Source organism: Pecten maximus, chromosome 4, assembly GCF_902652985.1.
Source record: "Pecten maximus chromosome 4, xPecMax1.1, whole genome shotgun sequence".
Classification (NCBI taxonomy): Eukaryota; Metazoa; Mollusca; class Bivalvia; order Pectinida; family Pectinidae; genus Pecten; species Pecten maximus.
This window is the reverse complement of record NC_047018.1, coordinates 7138804-7162618: the sequence shown is the minus strand read 5'-3', so window position 1 is coordinate 7162618 and position 23815 is coordinate 7138804. Positions and strand designations below refer to the sequence as shown.

Below are 23815 nucleotides of genomic sequence, written 5' to 3'. Positions count from 1 at the left end.
AAAAGGCTCCAAACTCACCAGTTTAACAAATTGACTTCAAAATGTTCATGTTACTATGATAAGATGTCTTAAAAGTACGATATAGGAGTATTGTTATTAACTGAAATGCCTCCTCTAAGCCATATTTATGTAATATTATTCTCAGCCGCCATTTGCATTTCAAGGTCAAAACAAAATAAGTGTTTATACGTACATACAGTAAAATCCGGTCAAACAAATGCTCCTACCGTGTGCTATAGACACTTGTGAACATAACAGCATGGCTATTTTTCAGGTTTGATAATTTGGGTGACTTAGAATTATTCCATGCTACATCTTACCACAAAGTTACTCTATAGAAGAAACTGGTAGCATCTATAGCATATGATTGGTGATTGTAAGAAGCTACATGTCCAAACAAACATTTTGGTATATTACATCACATTTTTTGTGCAAATCTTTAGGTATTTATTCGTATTTGAAATTCAACACTATTCTGCTATATAGATGACCCTTAAAGTAATTCTAATAATCAATTGAGAATGTAGTATAGCTATATTATACCCTTTGGTTTGAGGGTGTTATTGTTCCCTTTAGTTTGAGGGTATTATTGTTCCCTTTAGTTTGAGGGTATTATTGTACCCTTTAGTTTGAGGGTATTGTTGTACCCTTTAGTTTGAGGGTATTATTGTACCCTTTAGTTTGAGGGTATTATTGTACCCTTTAGTTTGAGGGTATTGTTGTACCCTTTGGTTTGAGGGTATTATTGTACCCTTTGGTTTGAGGGTATTATTGTACCCTTTAGTTTGAGGGTGTTATTGTACCCTTTAGTTTGAGGGTATTATTGTTCCCTTTAGTTTGAGGGTATTATTGTACCCTTTGGTTTGAGGGTATTGTTGTACCCTTTGGTTTGAGGGTATTGTTGTACCCTTTGGTTTGAGGGTATTATTGTACCCTTTAGTGTGAGGGTAATTGTACTCATTGGTAAGAGGACCTTCCTCTTGTGAGGGTCACACATGTTGTCACTGTATTGACAATACAACTTAGCACAGCTAGAAAAGGCTATATTAGACATTGTAATCAGAAATATGGATAAAATGTGTCCTGATTTTATTTATTTCCTTTGAAGAAGTAGAACTTTCTTTCTTTTGTTAAAAGCTTAATACAATAGATCTTAAAGGACAATATTGACATACACCTATAAAATGTCTCTACCATAACTTGACCAAAGTGTTTGGCTCTAAAAGTCGTCCTTAATACACATTAACAATTATGTGACGACTATCCATCCTCTGTGAATACTGGAATTGATCCGTAGCTTTTGGATTCTTTACTTTAAAGCTGAAGACTTAGGGGGTTTCCCTTATCTGTATGAATAATGTAACCTGTTTAATACTTTACAGCCATACAGGGACTCGTAAAACTGTTTGCTACAGGTATATTCTCCCTTTTCATCGTTTTACAGCTATAAGGATTATAAACCTCCAAAGCTTTACTTAGAGCTTTCCAAATAATATCAGAACTTGGTCCTAATTTCCTTAAACATGCTTATTCTCATTTTTTCCCAAAAGTGGAATGAAAGACCTGAGGATTTAATGTGAAAACCTTGTTATATTGGACTTCACTACTATTTCCAAGATAATGGGGGAACTTTAATGTCTAATTTGTTAATCGACCCATCAATGTTGGAGCTCTGTCCACACCTTTCTTTAACAGGTTTAAAGATAGTGGTCATATCCTGAAAGCTATTAATGTGTATCCATTTTACCAGGTGACTACAGCTCAACTAGATAGCCCACCCCTCTTATCATTGTATAGTCTATATATACAAGTGATTTTAACAAAATTGTATAAGCCTCAAATACTCTTTTACCTAATTTGCCATCTTATCCAGAATTTTGTTCATCAAATGAATCATTTCCTTATAAGTCCCCTACCGGTGGAACCGGGTGGACTATAGGTTTCCTCTCTGTCCGTCTGGACTATAGGTTTCCTCTCTGTCCGTCTGGACTATAGGTTTCCTCTCTGTCCGTCTGGACTATAGGTTTCCTCTCTGTCCGTCTGTCCGTCTGGACTATAGGTTTCCTCTCTGTCCGTCTGGACTATAGGTTTCCTCTCTGTCCGTCTGGACTATAGGTTTCCTCTCTGTCCGTCTGGACTATAGGTTTCCTCTCTGTCCGTCTGGACTATAGGTTTCCTCTCTGTCTGTCTGGACTATAGGTTTCCTCTCTGTCCGTCTGTCCGTCTGGACTATAGGTTTCCTCTCTGTCCGTCTGGACTATAGGTTTCCTCTCTGTCCGTCTGTCCGTCTGGACTATAGGTTTCCTCTCTGTCCGTCTGTCCGTCTGGACTATAGGTTTCCTCTCTGTCCGTATTGACTATAGGTTTCCTCTCTGTCTGTCTGGACTATAAGGTTTCCTCTCTGTCCGTATGGACTATAGGTTTCCTCTCTGTCCGTCTGGACTATAGGTTTCCTCTCTGTCCGTCTGTCCATCTGTCCGTCTGGACTATAGGTTTCCTCTCTGTCCGTCTGGACTATAGGTTTCCTCTCTGTCCGTCTGTCCATCTGGACTATAGGTTTCCTCTCTGTCCGTATGGACTATAGGTTTCCTCTCTGTCCGTCTGGACTATAGGTTTCCTCTCTGTCCGCCTGTCCGTCTGGACTATAGGTTTCCTCTCTGTCCGCCTGTCCGTCTGGACTATAGGTTTCCTCTCTGTCCGCCTGTCTGTCTGGACTATAGGTTTCCTCTCTGTCCGCCTGTCTGTCTGGACTATAGGTTTCCTCTCTGTCCGTCTGGACTATAGGTTTCCTCTCTGTCTGTCTGGACTATAGGTTTCCTCTCTGTCCGTCTGTCCGTCTGGACTATAGGTTTCCTCTCTGTCCGTCTGGACTATAGGTTTCCTCTCTGTCCGTCTGGACTATAGGTTTCCTCTCTGTCCGCCTGTCCGTCTGGACTATAGGTTTCCTCTCTGTCCGTCTGGGACTATAGGTTCCTCTCTGTCCGTCTGGACTATAGGTTTCCTCTCTGTCCGTCTGGACTATAGGTTTCCTCTCTGTCCGCCTGTCCGTCTGGACTATAGGTTTCCTCTCTGTCCGTCTGGACTATAGGTTTCCTCTCTGTCCGTCTGGACTATAGGTTTCCTCTCTGTCCGTCTGGACTATAGGTTTCCTCTCTGTCCGTCTGGACTATAGGTTTCCTCTCTGTCTGTCTGGACTATAGGTTTCCTCTCTGTCCGTCTGTCCGTCTGGACTATAGGTTTCCTCTCTGTCCGTCTGGACTATAGGTTTCCTCTCTGTCCGTCTGTCCGTCTGGACTATAGGTTTCCTCTCTGTCCGTCTGTCCGTCTGGACTATAGGTTTCCTCTCTGTCCGTATTGACTATAGGTTTCCTCTCTGTCTGTCTGGACTATAAGGTTTCCTCTCTGTCCGTATGGACTATAGGTTTCCTCTCTGTCCGTCTGGACTATAGGTTTCCTCTCTGTCCGTCTGGACTATAGGTTTCCTCTCTGTCCGCCTGTCCGTCTGGACTATAGGTTTCCTCTCTGTCCGTCTGGACTATAGGTTTCCTTTCTGTCCGTCTGGACTATAGGTTTCCTCTCTGTCCGTCTGGACTATAGGTTTCCTCTCTGTCCGTCTGGACTATAGGTTTCCTCTCTGTCTGTCTTGAAGGTATGTATGTGTGTATGTACAAATGTAACACCCAAGTTTGTTAGTGCTCTATCGGCTTGAATCATTCTGAGTGATTTTGATCAAACTTCACACAATGATATCTGGGAGAAGATTTGAATTTTAGGGTTTTGGGGTCAAGGTCAATAGTCACTGTTACTGTTTGTAGCGGGGGGCTGGTAGGGGACATGTATTGCTTTAGAAATACCCATTTTGCTTATTAAAACAACTACCTTTCCACTATCTATATATTTTGGGTTCTGGGACAATTTGGTAAACTAACACATGTACATGTATGTCAATTTACTGGTCAATCTGTTTGTGTGCTGTTTACCTAGGTAAACTAGATATAAGTGTGTATTGGTAATGACAGCCATACCCACCAGGAAGAGGTGACAATAATCACACCTTAGACTCAGAATCAAAGATATCGCTATGTTGACCATTTCTCATGTATTGGCAGTTTGATATGTTCTGTGTGACAAAATTAGATATTTTTCTTTGTGAACCCCGGGAGGGGATCAGGGTTGTAACAGTATGATATAGATGTCCTTAGTGACAGTACAATCATAGTATTAACACACATCACTAAGACCAGGCTTGGTAATAGGCACATCCATGTACATATTGCATTACAGAAGAAATGCCAAAAGCTTTTATTTCATTGTCCAGTGATAAGCCCAGCCTTGAATTCCTGATAAAGTGTTGGTCCCCCAGACTTATTACAGGATACATATGGTATTAAGGTATTTGAGGTGACACTATTAGAGCAGATAGTATTGTATGTCTAGATATAAAATCTTACTATCATACTTAACCTGTGTTTGGTGCTGTTTATAACATGAATGGCTATATATATTATTTTAACCATTGATTCCCATTGATTATACAAGAAACCATAGAACCAATGTCCATGTAACAATCTATGAAGGAAACTTAAATAGTGGTGTATTATTTACAATTATCAACTTCACATTTCAGTTGAAGGCAAAGCAGGAATATCAGCTGAAGGTGAAGAATTTCCTTCCACCTCAGGTAGGTGTTGGTTTGCACGTATTCCTCTATACTGAAGAGTATTTCTATGAGTAGAAAAAGAACACAACAGAGTTCTTACGACCCTCCAGGGGGCTGAGGGACAGGGCCAAAAGGGGTCAATTTGGCTATATTGCTAAAAACAACTTCTTCTCTATAACTATGCACTGGATAACCTTCATATGACTGGAAGCATGACCTTAGGTGGTGGGGGTTCAAAATTACAGAAATGGTGAGGCTGATCCTACAGGGAGCTTACGGGCAAGGTCCATAAGTTTGTTTTTGAAGTCCTAATGTCAAACTGGCCTCTTGTTTAAATGTTCTAGAATATACACGTACAAGGTATTACAGTAATTATCCAACAGGAGCCTTAGTTATAGTAATGTACAATATGTACAAACAGTTCTGATCAGACTGATGGTGTATGATTGTTCAGTGCGGTTACCATTTTGTTGTTACTCCATCAATTGATAATATTTCACAGAAATGGCAGAGACTTTAACTTTAGCTTGAAGTACCTTTACATTATAGAATAGTATACGTAATGAAGCATGATTTTGGGAATCCCTCAGTAGGAGCTGTCCTGTCCGTAAGTATGGAGGTGACTTTATGAATCCTCTGCCTGTCCTTATATCCCTGTCTTTATCCCATTTTCCAGAGTTATGCACCAGAGTTGTTCTTACTAGAGGCCCAGGATGTTGATAGTAGTCGGAGTTCTGTTCGGCCGGACAGTCCGGAATACACCACTGGTCGGAAGTCTGATCGGACACCATACACATCACACAACACCAATCCCACCAGTCCAGAGTACAATATGTCATCAGCAGAAAGTAAGTTGTCCTACAGTATAGATAGCGATGAAGGTTTACTCTGTTTACACTGCTGTATCTAATGTAAAGCTTTACGTGTTATCAATCTGTATTAAAATGTATCCAGTATATTCAGTATATGTTTGACGATCTTATTTAATCTTTTAATGGTTATTTTAACTTTTTGATCATATTCCTATTAGTTTTTGAAAACCTTGTTATGTAAATTAAGTCTTTCAATAAATAATCATTGTTTAAATGCATGATAAAAGGCTAATTTTACTTTGAATAAGGATAATTATTCCTCCATTTTTATTCTTACCTTTGTATTTGAAACGATTCCTGAAAATAATGTTTGAACATGTCTTGCTGTGATTATTATAGAATGTGTGTTTGTTTAGTAGATGCAGACAAATGGCATCTCTTACTTGAAATTTACATTCATGGTTTGAAAACTAACACAACACTTCTGTTACATTATGGAAGTGCTTTTGGGTAAAGTTATGACAGAATTCAGTGATCGTTCGCTGTTTCATTGTGTAAAGTTTAAGATGCGTGGTCTTACATATTTTATATAAATGCTCATCCTAATAATAAAATTTGAATTTTAAACCTTTGCTTTTGGTTCAGTGCTAACTATTAAGAACTGGAAATTGTTACATTAATTACTATTGAATTCTGTCATATTCTTAGAATCTGCTGTATTAGAAATGATACGAGACTGCAAATTGATAATAAGCGACTATATTTTACAACACAAGCTTTAAACATGTAGACTTAACTCCACCAAAGGGAGTTTGCTTTATGTGACCTTCTCCTACTAAACGGTGTGGCACGAGTTTGTACTTATCTAGGCACTAATAACATGGGCGTAAGGAGGCAACCATTCCACACTACAGCAATTTATGTCAAAGTGAGTCCCACATGTAGCTGCTACAGTTAGATTTGCTATAGAACTAGAGGCCAGTTCTGGTGTTTACACCTGTTTAACGGCGAATGTATCCCAATTGATGCAGCCAATTAGACTTCCAAGTAATCAAGCAATAACAAGTTACATTTTACAAATAATATAGTGCATTTTGTCGGTTGTTATGAATTGAGTTGTATTGTTTTCAAATAAGCTGAAGAAGTTCAGGATGATATATAAACATAGATAGCTAGTCTTAATGGCGGTAGAGATAGATGCCTATGACTTACCTGATGTTGTTCTTGCACCCTATGTACAATATTGTACCCATATAAAGGTACTAGAGATCCAGAGCACCTCAGTATTGTACTATATTTACCATGGTATTAAATTGTTTTCTTTACACAATTGTTAATTTCATTGATGGATATTCACACCGAGTGAACCTGACGACATTAGTCCCCATACTGGAAGCTGGTTGTCGTTTTGTTGTAAGTACCGCCCCTTCACCGAGGGCAGACATGTACTGCGACCTGCAGCGTAGTTTTGGCATATACTGCACTGTTAACCCTGAGTGGTGGTTCTACCCATAATCAGCATGTCGGGGGAAGGAGGAGGATTACAATTTACACTCTCTTGAAAATTCATTAATTAAAAATCTAATTCACTCAAAATGCACAGACTATATTTATATGCTTTAGAATGCACTATATAAATATATACATATACAATGTATTAATACTTTTCTGGTCTGTTGTATTAGTTATACTAATATCAATGGGATAATTAATTAGTGTTAATGTCAGTATTATTTAAACAGCCATTTGATCAATATTTAGTGGTTATACATTAAAATCATTTTCATCATCTTACTCAATTCAGCAATAAAAATAAGTTTTTACTAACAATTGTAAAGGTCATTATAATCCTCCTCTTCCTGTGGGCTTATCTCCCTTCCTACAATGTACTACTGCCTTTGATGTTTGCTCATATATGTTGTCAAGGTTACAGTGGTTGCTATGCTCTTTTGTTTTATCACCATGGTAATGGTACAATGTTTGAGGCAACCATAACGATTGTTGCTCTGCACATTTGTTTGGTCACCATGGTATCGGTACATGCTGCCTGAAACCATAACAACAGTTGCTCTGCACTTTTGTTTGTTCACCATGGTAACGGTATGCTACCTTTTGCTTAGCAACCAGTTTCACTTTGATTGACAACATTGTGAGTTAGATGGCCTATGTAACTGTTGTCTCGTGATATTTGTGTTGTGTATATTCTGTATTATGTAATTCTCTATCTTTATTATAACTCCTGAGCAGCCTCCGTTTTACTAGCCCAGGACTGCCGAAGGTATCAGGACTAGTGGATCTTTGTAATTAACCCCTATCTCAGTACCAGTGATCCTGTTCCACCTGGTATATTAACTAGTTGTGATTGACTTTCTCTTTCTATTATTTTCATTGTGGTGTATATCTCTTTACTGCCATCTTTCTGGACAATCTTCATGTAGACAAAAAAACAACATCAATCCACCGTGTGGTTAAGTGGGAATACCATTATTTGTTAATGCTGAATTTCCTGGTAGCATATACAAGTAGTTGAGAGAGAATGTGATGATCAAAACCATGGCACACAACATCTGATGTACAGCTAATATGGGTAATGATATAATTTAATTGATAAGCTATTTGCAGGTATCTACAAATCAATGTGTTTGTTAAGATTAAGTTATTTTAAAATATATCTTCATCAAAATGGCAGCTCGTAATCTTACACCTTTGTTTCCTTAATGTTATAATATTAAATATCCCAATCTTGAGTTTTATGTCAGACTGTCATTTGTAGTGTTCTTGATGAAGATTTATGGATACATTTTATTAAAAATCATGTCTGTCATGGCATAAATAGCTCTTGAAATTTGGAGTCCACCAGGTGTATGGTCTGATTGTAGTAGGCCTATAGTACTGTTCACTCTATCCTGGCTCTATAGACAGGAAGGCTGTTTATCTTGGGATTTAGCTCTGTGTGTTTGGCCTGTCCACTTGAGCCTGTAGGATAGATCTACCTACAGTCTGGCCAATGTGCTGAGCACAGGAGGGAAGGAGATCAAGTTATCTAAATCAGCTTCTTAATATCATCCTGTGGGAAGTGTCTTCTAAGTGCCACCTTAATTTCTGTTAAAGATGCTTCGCCCTCAGGAATAGGGGTACTTGGGGAGCCTTCCCTATGTCTGGTAAAGATGCTTCGCCCTCGGGAATAGGGGTACTTCAAGGGAGCCTTCCCTATGTCTGTTAAAGATACTTCACCCTCAGGAATATGGGTACTTGGGGAGCCTTCCCTATGTCTGGTAAAGAGTAAAGATGCTTCGCCCTCGGGAATAGGGGTACTTGGGGAGCCTTCCCTATGTCTGTTAAAGATGCTTCGCCCTCAGGAATATGGGTACTTGGGGAGCCTTCCCTATGTCTGGTAAAGATGCTTCGCCCTCAGGAATATGGGTACTTGGGGAGCCTTCCCTATGTCTGGTAAAGATGCTTCGCCCTCGGGAATAGGGGTACTTGGGGAGCCTTCCCTATGTCTGTTAAAGATGCTTCGCCCTCAGGAATATGGGTACTTGGGGAGCCTTCCCTATGTCTGGTAAAGATGCTTCGCCCTCAGGAATAGGGGTACTTGGGGAGCCTTCCCTATGTCTGTTAAAGATACTTCGCCCTCGGAAATAGGTTTACTTGGGGAGCCTTCCCTATGTCTGTTAAAGATGCTTCGCCCTTGGAAATAGGTTTACTTGGGGAGCCTTCCCTATGTCTGTTAAAGATGCTTCGCCCTCAGGAATATGGGTACTTGGGGAGCCTTCCCTATGTCTGGTAAAGATGCTTTGCCCTCGGGAATAGGGGTACTTGGGGAGCCTTCCCTATGTCTGTTAAAGATGCTTCGCCCTCGGGAATAGGTTTAGTTGGGGAGCCTTCCCTATGTCTGTTAAAGATGCTTCGCCCTCAGGAATAGGGGTACTTGGGGAGCCTTCCCTATGGTACCTCCTACTCTCATCCTGCTGGAATTCCTCAAAATCAATTTCAACAATCCAGCAGCTCCCCTGTCTAATCCTGTGAGAAGTATCTATGTAGTGTGCCCCTTTAATTGCCTGTTAAAGATGTTTTGCCCTCAGTTAACATGGAAATAGGGGTACTTAGGGATATTCCATGTCTCATCCTGTTAGAAGTCCTCAAACTTCCATGTTGTTGATCTAGGAGCTTCTATGTCTCATCATTGGAGAGGACTCCTAAGTGATGCTTGGATTGAACAGAACAGTGGAGCCTGTCTTGGTCTTAATTTGTTCAGAAAAAAATGTCTCCTCATCATAGTATTAGTCTGGTCTGATGTCAGGGTAATGGTGAAAAATGGCAAAGATTTTTCAAAATATATATATATGTCTATACTTACCGTATATAGCAAAATCATTCTAAGTAACTTTATTACAAAATACCTGGGTTTTGCTCCTGATAGTGTTGTTTTAGGTTCTCTGTGAAATTCCATAGTAATATATTTTTTTTCTCGTAACTAGTTGGAAAGTTTTCAACAACGATGGTGTGAGCTACTTTAATTTCTTGAAACAGTTTAAGTGACTCCTGCTGTTTCTCTATCCCAGATTTTGCCCTGATATGCGAGTCAACAGAGGACAGATAAATGGCTGATATACAAAGTCCAACTCAGGGATCATATTCACATTAAAGTTTTAAAGATTTTTAGCCCACCATCTGGTTAAGGATTATGATTTTATAACAAAATAAACAAAATTTGTATTTGAAATATAAGTGCAGGGTTGTTTGTTAAGGTGTGATTACTAAGTGGCTTTATAACAGATGTGACAAGTGACTTTGTGACATACCTTATAACTGACGTGACAAGTGACTTTGTGACATACCTTATAACAGATATGTCAAGTGACTTTGTGACATACCTTATAACTGATGTGACAAGTGACTTTGTGATATACCTTATAACAGATATGACAAGTTACTTTGTGACATACCTTATAACTGATGTGACAAGTGACTTTGTGACATACCTTATAACAGATATGTCAAGTGACTTTGTGACATACCTTATAACAGATGTGACAAGTGACTTTGTGACATACCTTATAACAGATATGTCAAGTGACTTTGTGACCTACCTTATAACAGATATGTCAAGTGACTTTGTGACATACCTTATAACAGATATGACAAGTGACTTTGTGACATACCTTATAACAGACAAATGACTCTGTGACATACTTTATAACTGATGTGACAAGTGACTTTGTGACATACCTTATAACAGACAAATGACTCTGTGACATACTTTATAACAGATGTGACAAGTGACTTTGTGACCTACCTTATAACAGACAAGTGACTTTGTGACCTACCTTATAACAGATATGACAAGTGACTTTGTGATATACCTTATAACAGATATGACAAATGACTTTGTGACATACCTTATAACAGATGTGACAAGTGACTCTGTGACATACCTTATAACAGACAAGTGACTTTGTGACATACCTTATAACAGACAAGTGACTTTGTGACATACCTTATAACAGACAAGTGACTCTGTGACATACCTTATAACAGACAAGTGACTTTGTGACATACCTTATAACTGATGTGACAAGTGACTTTGTGATATACCTTATAACAGACAAATGACTCTGTGACATACCTTATAACAGATATGACAAGTGACTTTGTGACATACTTTATAACAGATATGACAAGTTACTTTGTGACATACCTTATAACTGATGTGACAAGTGACTTTGTGACATACCTTATAACTGATATGTCAAGTGACTTTGTGACATACCTTATAACTGATGTGACAAGTGACTTTGTGATATACCTTATAACAGACAAATGACTCTGTGACATACCTTATAACAGATATGACAAGTGACTTTGTGACATACTTTATAACAGATATGACAATTTACTTTGTGACATACCTTATAACTGATGTGACAAGTGACTTTGTGATATACCTTATAACAGATATGACAAGTGACTTTGTGACATACCTTATAACAGATATGACAAGTGACTTTGTGACATACCTTATAACAGATATGACAAGTGACTTTGTGACATACCTTATAACTGATGTGACAAGTGACTTTGTGACATACCTTATAAATGATATGACAAGTGACTTTGTGACCTACCTTATAACAGATATGTCAAGTGACTTTGTGACAAACCTTATCACAGATATGACAAGTGACTTTGTGACATACCTTATAACTGATGTGACAAGTGACTTTGTGACATACCTTATAACAGACAAGTGACTTTGTGACATACCTTATCACAGATATGACAAGTGACTTTGTGACATACCTTATAACAGACAAGTGACTTTGTGACATACCTTATAACAGACAAGTGACTTTGTGACATACCTTATAACTGATGTGACAAGTGACTTTGTGACATACCTTATCACAGATATGACAAGTGACTTTGTGACCTACCTTATAACAGACAAGTGACTTTGTGACATACCTTATAACAGACAAGTGACTTTGTGACATACCTTATAACAGATATGTCAAGTGACTTTGTGACATACCTTATAACTGACAAGTGACTTTGTGACATACCTTATAACAGATATGACAAGTGACTTTGTGACATACCTTATAACTGATGTGACAAGTGACTTTGTGACATACCTTATAACAGACAAGTGACTTTGTGACATACCTTATCACAGATATGACAAGTGACTTTGTGACAAACCTTATCACAGATATGACAAGTGACTTTGTGACATACCTTATAACTGATGTGACAAGTGACTTTGTGACATACCTTATAACAGACAAGTGACTTTGTGACATACCTTATCACAGATATGACAAGTGACTTTGTGACATACCTTATAACAGACAAGTGACTTTGTGACATACCTTATAACAGACAAGTGACTTTGTGACATACCTTATAACTGATGTGACAAGTGACTTTGTGACATACCTTATCACAGATATGACAAGTGACTTTGTGACCTACCTTATAACAGACAAGTGACTTTGTGACATACCTTATAACAGACAAGTGACTTTGTGACATACCTTATAACAGATATGTCAAGTGACTTTGTGACATACCTTATAACTGACAAGTGACTTTGTGACATACCTTATAACAGATATGACAAGTGACTTTGTGACCTACCTTATAACAGACAAGTGACTTTGTGACCTACCTTATAACAAATGCGACAAATGACTTATACCTATCTTGTATGATAATGTGATTTAATGTCATGGTACTCCTTTGTATGTTCTATTGATTTGGAAAAAGAGATCCTATCTTTACCACAACCAGAAAAAATGATTGGATTCCACGGTGGAAACAGTCTATACCCGGTGATACCGGAAGTTTAGTAAAGCTATCCAACTGGAATTTGTACTTAAGCTACTTGTTATAGTGTATATTGATCCAAGGTCACCAGGTCCTTCCTGATATACATCTATATAATGTCCTGTAGGTTATAAAAAGGATTTCTTTTTTATCAATATGCTTTGTTTTTCATTCATGACAAGAACTGTGTAAGTTTTTAATCTAATGAGATTAACTGTCAAACAGTTGTCATGGTATCCGCTTAACCAAACATTAAGGCCCTCAAAACAATGGTCTATTGTAAAATAATTTCCTTGCACCATTAGAGGTTACAATAGCTCCAGTCCTTGATTGTCTCTGCTGGATGAGGGTTGAGGAGCAAATTGCAATATGGATTGAGAAAACAAAAGGCACTGTTATGACATAGGAAAAGGGTTTGGTTGAGACTTAATGATGGAATTCAATTGATTACAAGCATCTCTGGTGTTTGTTGTACAGCCATGGTACATCAGTGCTTGTGATACCCATATTATTCTGATCAAATAAAACACATCCAGTACTCAACATCCAACTGTTCCATCTGAGGGTGTTTGACATTATAATCACTGTTCTGGTGTACAAAAAAATGACTCCCACCTCCCATCCTTTTACCTCCCCAGCCCCAGACAAGCTAGATACCCCTCACATACCTCTTCCTAATCTTAGATCCCTCCACTTCCAGGTAGTCTTTAATGACTTCCTCACCCCTAGATCAACCTCCCCTCCCTCCCAAGCCCCAGACCTATTACAGCTAGATACCCCTCCCCTACTTCCAGGTAGCCAAATAGTCTTTTATGACCCCCACACCCCTTCTTTGATCAACCTCCCCTCCCTTTTTCCTCCCAAGCCCCTGACCTATAACAGCTAGATATCCCTCCCCAACTACCCCTCCCCCTCTGAGATCAGCCTCCCCTCCCTTTTTCTTCCTAGCCTCAGACATATCACCCACTAGATATCCCACCTCTACTCCTAGACCCCCCCCCCCCCCGACTACCCCTCCCCCCTCTGAGATCAGCCTCCCCTCCCTTTTTCTTCCTAGCCTCAGACATATCACCCACTAGATATCCCACCTCTACTCCTAGACCCCCCCCCCCCCCCCCCGACTACCCCTACCCCCTCTGAGATCAACCTGCCCTCCCTTTTTCTTCCTAGCCTCAGACATATCACCCACAAGATACCCCTCCCTACTCCTACATCTCCCCACTTCCAGATAGCTATATACTTTAATGACATCCTCTCCCATCCTAGATCAATCTCCCCTCCTTTTTATTCCCCTTGCCCCAGAGAGTTCACTGCTAGATATGTCCTATACACCCCCCTTCCCTACCCCTAGAGCCCCACCTATATTGACAATAACCACCTTATTCACATGCATGAGCAAGCTTGTACCAGCACCGCACCACCCTGCTTCCACAGCTCCTCTGGTCACCTGCCTTAGCCTGTTTAGTGTATTTGTAGATCACCTCTAGTTCAGCATGTTTTATAGAAAACTTGGAGTGTAGTAACATCACTGACCTTACTGATATTATACTGTGTAGTTAGTTTGGTGTTTAAGTTCCTGGTGTCCTTTGTATAAAGTTTGTTAGCCACGACACTGACACTACTGACAATGTCTCTACAGAACAATTAACCATTGTCTACAATGACTTTCACAGTGTCTGCATACTCTTCTGCCAGTGTCTGTTCAACTTATAACAACTATGTGCATGGCATCTACTTGTCCATGTATGACATTTTACCATCCATGCTTGGTATTTTTATGCATGACATCCTCCTGTACATGCACAACATCTTACTGTCCATGCATGACATCTTACTGTCCATGCATGACATCTATACTGTCCATGCATGACATCTTACTGCCCATGCATGACATCTATACTGTCCATGCATGACATCTATACTGTCCATGCATGACATCTTACTGTCCATGCATGACATCTTACTGTCCATGCATGGTGTCTATACTGTCCATGCATGACATCTTACTGTCCATGCATGACATCTTACTGTCCATGCATGACATCTTACTGTCCATGCATGATATTTTACTGTCCATGCATGACATCTATACTGTCCATGCATGATGTCTATACTGTCCATGCATGACATCTTACTGTCCATGCATGACATCTATACTGTCCATACATGATATTTTACTGTCCATGCATGACATCTATACTGCCCATGCATGACATCTATACTGTCCATGCATGACATCTATACTGTCCATGCATGACATCTTACTGTCCATGCATGACATCTATACTGTCCATACATGACATCTTACTGTCCATGCATGACATCTATACTGTCCATGCATGACATCTTACTGTCCATGCATGATGTCTATACTGTCCATGCATGACATCTTACTGTCCATGCATGACATCTATACTGTCCATGCATGACATCTTACTGTCCATGCATGACATCTATACTGTCCATGCATGACATCTTACTGTCCATGCATGGTGTCTATACTGTCCATGCATGACATCTTACTGTCCATGCATGACATCTTACTGTCCATGCATGACATCTATACTGACCATTCATGACATCTATACTGTCCATGCATGATGTCTAATACTGTCCATGCATGACATCTTACTGTCCATGCATGACATCTTACTGTACATACATGACTTTTTATTTTCCATGTATGACATCTTGTTGTATATGTATGACATTTTACTGTTCATGCATGACATCCAACTATTGATGCATGACATTTCACTTGATGTCTAGGACATTCTACTATTATGCATAGCTTTTTGGGATGTGTGACATCTCACTGTACATGCATGACATGATCACATGTCATTTGACTGTATGACATTGTACTGTATATATGCATGACATTGAGTAACATTGTATTCTATATATGCATGACATATTTATCAACATTTTCAGTGTTTCCACACACTATTTTACTACATACATATACATGTCATACCTCCATTGTTTGGCTGATTCCAGTATCAGTTTGACATCCTACTACTGTTCTGTTCTATATATGCTGATCTATTGGATAGACTCAACATCACTCACTGAAATTACTTTGTGATACAAGTATTGTACATAATGTACATTAAAAATTTACAAAATGCCCTGTTTGTTATTACTTGTGTACAATCTCATTTAAATATTTAGATTAGTTCCAGTCATTTATATAACACTCTACTTGTTAATTAGTGTCAGCTTTTAATGAAAAAACACCCTACATATTATACACAAAAGTCTATAATATATTTATACGGTATTTTGTAAGTTCCTAGAAAATTCTACAGGTAGCCCCGAAGGATCAGCTAATCCCATTGTGTGATTATGCATGCTGGACTTGTAAAAGAAGACAGAGCACATCAGTCAGGCATTTTAGATGGTTACTTGGTCTACGATCAATAATGTATTACCAATGTAGTAGCTCATTCTTTCACCATCTTAAAGTTTCTTTTGGAAAAATTTCACAAGAGCTAGCTGATGTGGGTATTTTCTTTTCCGATTTTGACTCTCTTATAGAGGGTATGTTGTCACTTTGTTGAAATTCTAAGCAAGAGTTTGTTTGTCTCAGCATTTGGTTGTTTTGCAGTGAGTATTTTTCAAACCTTGAAGGTTTTACCATGAAATTATGTCGTCTAGCATAATTTCTATAATAAGTAATGATGAGAGAGAATGGAATATTAATTAGTCAGCCTTCCTGGCAACATGCAGTTCCAGCTGGCTCATAATCCTAATAATGTTTTGATGTAATTCAAATAGAAACAAAGATTCATTTGTAGGAATCCATGCTGGTACAAAGACTTGTTTGCTGAAGACTTTTAATTGGGGTTTGAGAACAGCTCAATACAACATAGTATTGATTGAACCTAAAATAATACATGGGTGGATATATAGTTCCACAATGTTTTAGATGTCCTGTGAAAATTTACAACTACGTCCATAATATGAATCTGGCATGGGTTTGTAGATATTGTACCTAGTTACAGACAGTGGTGACAGTATACTGACAAAAGGCTATCGATCACACACAACTTTACGGGTGATACAGCCAAATATCGATGCACAATGCATAAACTTAATCTACTGATGGAATCACATGATCGCTGATATTGGCTGTGTGGGTCGTTAATGTATTCTACTAATTGTTTTTTTAATTTTTTACCAGTTTTTAATTCAAACCATGGAAACAGTCTAATCCCTGACCTCGATTTCTGTAGTTTTATGGCATTCTCATTACAGTCTCAATCAATATAATCCGGTATTATCCCAGCATCCTAATGGATTTCAAATCAACAATGGTTTCCAATTTTTATACACCTGTCAGAATTTAATGAAAGTATTATACTGTGGTATGGCGGCATCCAGTGTAAACTTTTCTGGATAACAGTATGATAATCCAGATACAATATATGGTTTATGTGGATAACAATATGATAATCCAGATACAATATATGGTTTATGTGGATAACAGTATGATAAATCTGTATAACAATACATGATTAATGTGGATAACAGTATGATAAATATGTATAACAATATATGGTTTATGTGGATAACAGTATGATAAATATGTATAACAATATATGGTTTATATGGATAACAGTATGATAAATCTAGATACAATATATGGTTTATGTGGATAACAGTATGATAAATCTGTACAACAATATATGGTTTATGTGGATAACAGTATGATAAATCTGTATAACAATACATGGTTTATGTGGATAACAGTATGATAATCCAGATACAATATATGGTTTATGTGGATAACAGTATGATAAATCAGATACAATATATGGTTTATGTGGATAACAGTATGATAAATCTAGATACAATATATGGTTTATGTGGAGAACAGTATGATAAATCTGTATAACAATACATGGTTTATGTGGATAACAGTATGATAAATCTAGATACAATATATGGTTTATGTGGATAACAGTATGATAAATCTGTATAACAATACGGGGTTTATGTGGATAACAGTATGATAAATCTAGATACAATATATGGTTTATGTGGATAACAGTATGATAAATCTAGATACAATATATGGTTTATGTGGAGAACAGTATGATAAATCTGTATAACAATACATGGTTTATGTGGATAACAGTATGATAAATCTAGATACAATATATGGTTTATGTGGATAACAGTATGATAAATCTGTATAACAATACGGGGTTTATGTGGATAACAGTATGATAAATCTAGATACAATATATGGTTTATGTGGATAACAGTATGATAAATCTGTATAACCATACGGGGTTTATGTGGATAACAGTATGATAAATCTAGATACAATATATGGTTTATGTGGATAACAGTACGATAAATCTGTATAACAATACGGGGTTTATGTGGATAACAATATGATAAATCTATAGATACCATATATGGTTTATGTGGATAACAGTATGGTAAATCTGTATAACAATATATGGTTTATGTGGATAACAGTATGATAGAACTATAGATACAATATATGGTTTATGTGGATAACAGTATGATAAATCTGTATAACAATACGGGGTTTATGTGGATAACAGTATGATCAATCTAGATACAATATATGGTTTATGTGGATAACAGTATGATAAATCTAGATACAATATATGGTTTATGTGGAGAACAGTATAATAAATCTGTATAACAATACGGGGTTTATGTGGATAACAGTATGATAAATCAGATACAATACATGTATATGGTTTATGTGGATAACAGTATGATAAATCTGTATAACAATATATGGTTTATGTGGATAACAGTATGATAAATCAGATACAATATATAGTTTATGTGGAGAACAGTATGATAAATCCAGATACAAAATATGGTTTATGTGGATAACAGTATGATAAATCTGTATAACAATATATGGTTTATGTGGATAACAGTATGATAAATCTGTATAACAATATATGGTTTATGTGGATAACAGTATGATAAATCTGTATAACAATACATGGTTTATGTTGATAACAGAATGATCAATCTAGATACAATATATAGTTTATGTGGATAACAGTATGATAAATCTGTATAACAATACGGGGTTTATGTGGATAACAATATGATAAATTGACATACAATATATGGTTTATGTGGATAACAGTATGATAAATCTGTATAACAATACGGGGTTTATGTGGATAACAGTATGATAAATCTAGATACAATATATGGTTTATGTGGATAACAGTATGATAAATCTGTATAACAATACGGGGTTTATGTGGATAACAGTATGATAAATCTGTATAACAATACGGGGTTTATGTGGATAACAATATGATAAATCTGTATAACAATACGGGGTTCATGTGGATAACAATATGATAAATTGACATACAATATATGGTTTATGTGGATAACAGTATGATAAATCTGTATAACAATACGGGGTTTATGTGGATAACAGTATGATAAATCTAGATACAATATATGGTTTATGTGGATAACAGTACGATATATCTGTATAACAATACGGGGTTTATGTGGATAACAATATGATAAATCTATAGATACCATATATGGTTTATGTGGATAACAGTATGGTAAATCTGTATAACAATATATGGTTTATGTGGATAACAGTATGATAGAACTATAGATACAATATATGGTTTATGTGGATAACAGTATGATAAATATGTATAACAATACGGGGTTTATGTGGATAACAGTATGATCAATCTAGATACAATATATGGTTTATGTGGATAACAGTATGATAAATCTAGATACAATATATGGTTTATGTGGAGAACAGTATAATAAATCTGTATAACAATACGGGGTTTATGTGGATAACAGTATGATAAATCAGATACAATATATGGTTTATGTGGATAACAGTATGATAAATCTGTATAACAATATATGGTTTATGTGGATAACAGTATGATAAATCAGATACAATATATGGTTTATGTGGAGAACAGTATGATAAATCCAGATACAAAATATGGTTTATGTGGATAACAGTATGATAAATCTGTATAACAATATATGGTTTATGTGGATAACAGTATGATAAATCTGTATAACAATATATGGTTTATGTGGATAACAGTATGATAAATCTGTATAACAATACATGGTTTATGTTGATAACAGAATGATCAATCTAGATACAATATATAGTTTATGTGGATAACAGTATGATAAATCTGTATAACAATACGGGGTTTATGTGGATAACAATATGATAAATCGACATACAATGTATGGTTTATGTGGATAACAGTATTATAAATCAGATACAATATATGGTTTATGTGGATAACAGTATGATAAATCAGATACAATATATGGTTTATGTGGATAACAGTATGATAAATCTGTATAACAATTCATGGTTTATGTTGATAACAGAATGATAAATCTAGATACAATAAATGGTTTATGTGGATAACAGTATGATAAATCAGATACATATATGGTTTATGTGGATAACAGTATGATAAATCTGTATAACAATACATGGTTTATGTGGATAACAGTATGATAAATCTAGATACAATATATGGTTTATGTGGATAACAGTATGATAAATCTAGATACAAAATATGGTTTATGTAGATAACAGTATGATAAATCTGTATAACAATATATGGTTTATGTGGAGAACAGTATGATAAATCAGATACAATATATGGTTTATGTGGAGAACAGTATGATAAATCCAGATACAAAATATGGTTTATGTGGATAACAGTATGATAAATCAGATACAATATATGGTTTATGTGGAGAACAGTATGATAAATCCAGATACAAAATATGGTTTATGTGGATAACAGTATGATAAATCTGTATAACAATATATGGTTTATGTGGATAACAGTATGATAAATCAGATACAATATATGGTTTATATGGAGAACAGTATGATAAATCCAGATACAAAATATGGTTTATGTGGATAACAGTATGACGCATCTGAATTACAATAAAGTGCATTTATAAAACAATACTTTTTAAAATTGGTATATTGTGGGACAACTTAATCAATTCTGTTCCTTAAATACGATTTAAATAATTGGAGGGAATGCATGCCATTTGCTTATTCTTGTAAAGACTATTTAAATAACCCTTGTATTGGCTGTTCGACATGAGATCATAATCTCCATATATTAGAATAATATGTACTTGTCTGCTTGTTGACTAATAACAATACAGTAATATGTACTAACGGTACAGGTAGCACTGCTAACTCCAGCTAGATACATGTACAATATGTGTTTTTTTTTTGGTTCTTGTTTTATTAGTGACTACAGACAGCAAAATTAACTAGACATCATGATATACTGTGATAACAATAAAACACTTTACTAAGTGATTATATTTCCTATGATTTACACAATGCTATTGTTAATTGGTAAGCATACTACACTGTACAGAAATACACGAATCAATTGTGAGCAGAGTATTTCCATTAGCAATATTGTAACTGCTGGTGACTACCATACTTAACATTTGTTTACTGTCATTTGATTTAACCACCTATATATTGATATTTTTAGATCTAATCTATTTAATAATCGGCTGAAAAATTTAAAGCTGATGAAAATGCATGAAGGGAGGAATCGTAACATTATACCTATATTGTTTAATTTGGGTTCAATAAATGAAATGTATTTGTTCAGTTAAGATGTTTTTAGAATTGGAATATATGTAATTGTTTCAAAGTAATGTATATATATTGATTTCCTATATAATAAAGCCTGTCATGAAGATGTAATGATACAATGTATACATAAAAAGATATTGTATTAAAGTCAATTTTCTCTTTCCATTTTTTGCAGACTTGCAGACAAGTCGACACCCTGCTGGGGCCAAAAATAATTATCCATCCCCATATCACCACTCTCCAGTCCCTAAAATTCCTACAAAAAACAATCCTGACCCTCGTCGGTATGAGTCGATGGATCCCGACACTCCTGATGACGTTATAAACAGTTACTCCCGAGCCCCGCCCTATCAAACTCCCCCACGAGGCCAGGGGACCCAGTCCCCACCTTCTAGGGGAGATAGAAATGATACAACACCTCCACATCGCCAGGATAGGGGGTTGAACAGAGGTCGTGACCCTGCTAGTGGGCGCGAGAGTGATACACCAACCAATGTGCACCAACAAATCCGACATGGTCCTCAGCGGTCTCACTCTCCCCCTCAGCGGTCACAGTCGCCCCCTCAGAGGTCACAGTCGCCCCCTCGACGATCACAGTCCCCCAAACAGGTTCATAAGTCCAGGTCTCCCCCTAGATATACAACAACTGAAAATGTCCGTTCTAATGATAAACCAAATGAACATTTGGCTAGGATTGATGATGATAATGTTGCTACCCCACCAAAGCATTCTGAACGCCCAAAAGAAGTCCCTATTCGAAAAGAGCAAAATAAATCTCCTATTCGTGAGGCAGAAAAGCCGCAGGTTAAACAGGGAAGAAAGGTTGCCTCCCCTGTACGTGGTAAGGTTCAAACAAATGGCACCAGTCGACCTCTGTCTGCATCTTGGGGGTCTGACCAGGAGTCCCCATCCCCTGGGGGTGTTCCTCCTCCCAAACAGATGCCTCAAAAAGAGGCTGTACCTAAACCCCCTCTCAGTGCCACTCCTCCTCCTTTGGTAGAATCCAGTAATCGACCGGTAGCCGCAGGCAACAAGTATGATCCACGGCTGGAGACGTATACCAATCACACAAACGAGGATTCTGGGATAGCAGGCCTGACTCCCGAAGACCACTACAGGGAAAACCAAGATGATGTCCTGGATAGGTACTTATCCTTCATATTTCCCCTATACTGAATAGCACTGAAGAAAATTCAAGTTTGTTACCTATAATTAAGACCCTACATTAGATATATTGTGGACCAATAGTATCTGTCCAACAATCTAGCTGTCTATCCCTTTTCTGTCTGTTATTACCTTTGTGTCAGTAGAATCCAGAAGTCTACATAAATTTGTGAAATTTGTGAAAATAAAAGGCTTTAAAAAGTCCAGAACATGGGAAAATACTGTCACAGCATAGCCAACCAACAGCTTGGGAAAATACTGTCATAGCATAGCCAACCAACAGAGCTCGGGAAAATACTGTCACAGTATAGCCAACCAACAGAGCTCGGGAAAATGCTGTCACAGCATAGCCAACCAACAGAGCTCGGGAAAATACTGTCACAGCATAGCCAACCAACAGAGCTCTTACTGACCTTTCACATTCTGTTTCATGCCTTCCTTTTTAGAGTGACCTTCTGTGTTAAAAGGATGTAAACGATAGCTAACCAAAACAAATCTAATTTCATTTTCATGTATTTTGAAAGATGAAAGGAAGTATGAAAGTCTGTGGTGTCCCCTCATGTCCCCCAAAGTCCTTGAAATTTCTGTTTGTTGATATAAATAACACTATTAGTTATCTCAACAAATATTTGGTAGGAGGAAACGTGAAAGTGAGGAGAAACGGCGACGAGAAGCAGAGTTACAGAGCCGTCTGAAAGCTGACGAAGAGAAGGACAAAGATAACCGAGACAGAGAATGGGAACGCCATGAACAACTGGAGGAGGAACGCAGACGCAAGGATGAACAAGAAAAACGACGAAAGGAGGAAGAAAAAAGAAGAAAGGAGGAGGAGGATAAAAGAAGAGAAGAAGAGGAGGAAGGAAGACGGGAACAGGAAAGAAATTTAGATCGTCTTTCAGCTTCTGATGAGGTAAGAATTAGTTATAAATAAGTACAGGCTGATGATTACATGTTAGTTAAATAACAATGAGTAGATTTAGGGTTGATTTGGTAACAATTCTTCATCCAGTGATATATAAATGTGTGTACTGGTAGTATCAGGAAGAGGAGGGTCAACTGGTGACTGAAATATTGTTAACCTTGACATTTAGTATAAAACTGTTTATTAGTTTAAATCAATATCACAAGTGTCAAGGTTATTTTGCTAGTTTGTTGTACAATTTTAAGATGATTGAC

At 37.1% G+C, this 23815-nt stretch overlaps 1 protein-coding gene across 7 annotated transcripts in view; it reads left to right on the top strand.

The window, feature by feature from the left end:
- LOC117325097 (zinc finger CCCH domain-containing protein 13-like) overlaps window positions 1–23815 on the top strand; it is an 89591-nt gene that overhangs the window by 43988 nt on the left and 21788 nt on the right. For 3 of the 7 annotated variants that reach the window (XM_033881037.1, XM_033881038.1, XM_033881039.1), the window contains exons 4-7: window positions 4628–4681; window positions 5337–5508; window positions 21651–22620; window positions 23276–23549. In XM_033881037.1, the coding sequence (XP_033736928.1) occupies window positions 4628–4681; window positions 5337–5508; window positions 21651–22620; window positions 23276–23549 (1470 nt within the window). The other 4 variants (XM_033881042.1, XM_033881043.1, XM_033881041.1 and 1 more) reach the window with 3 other exon arrangements.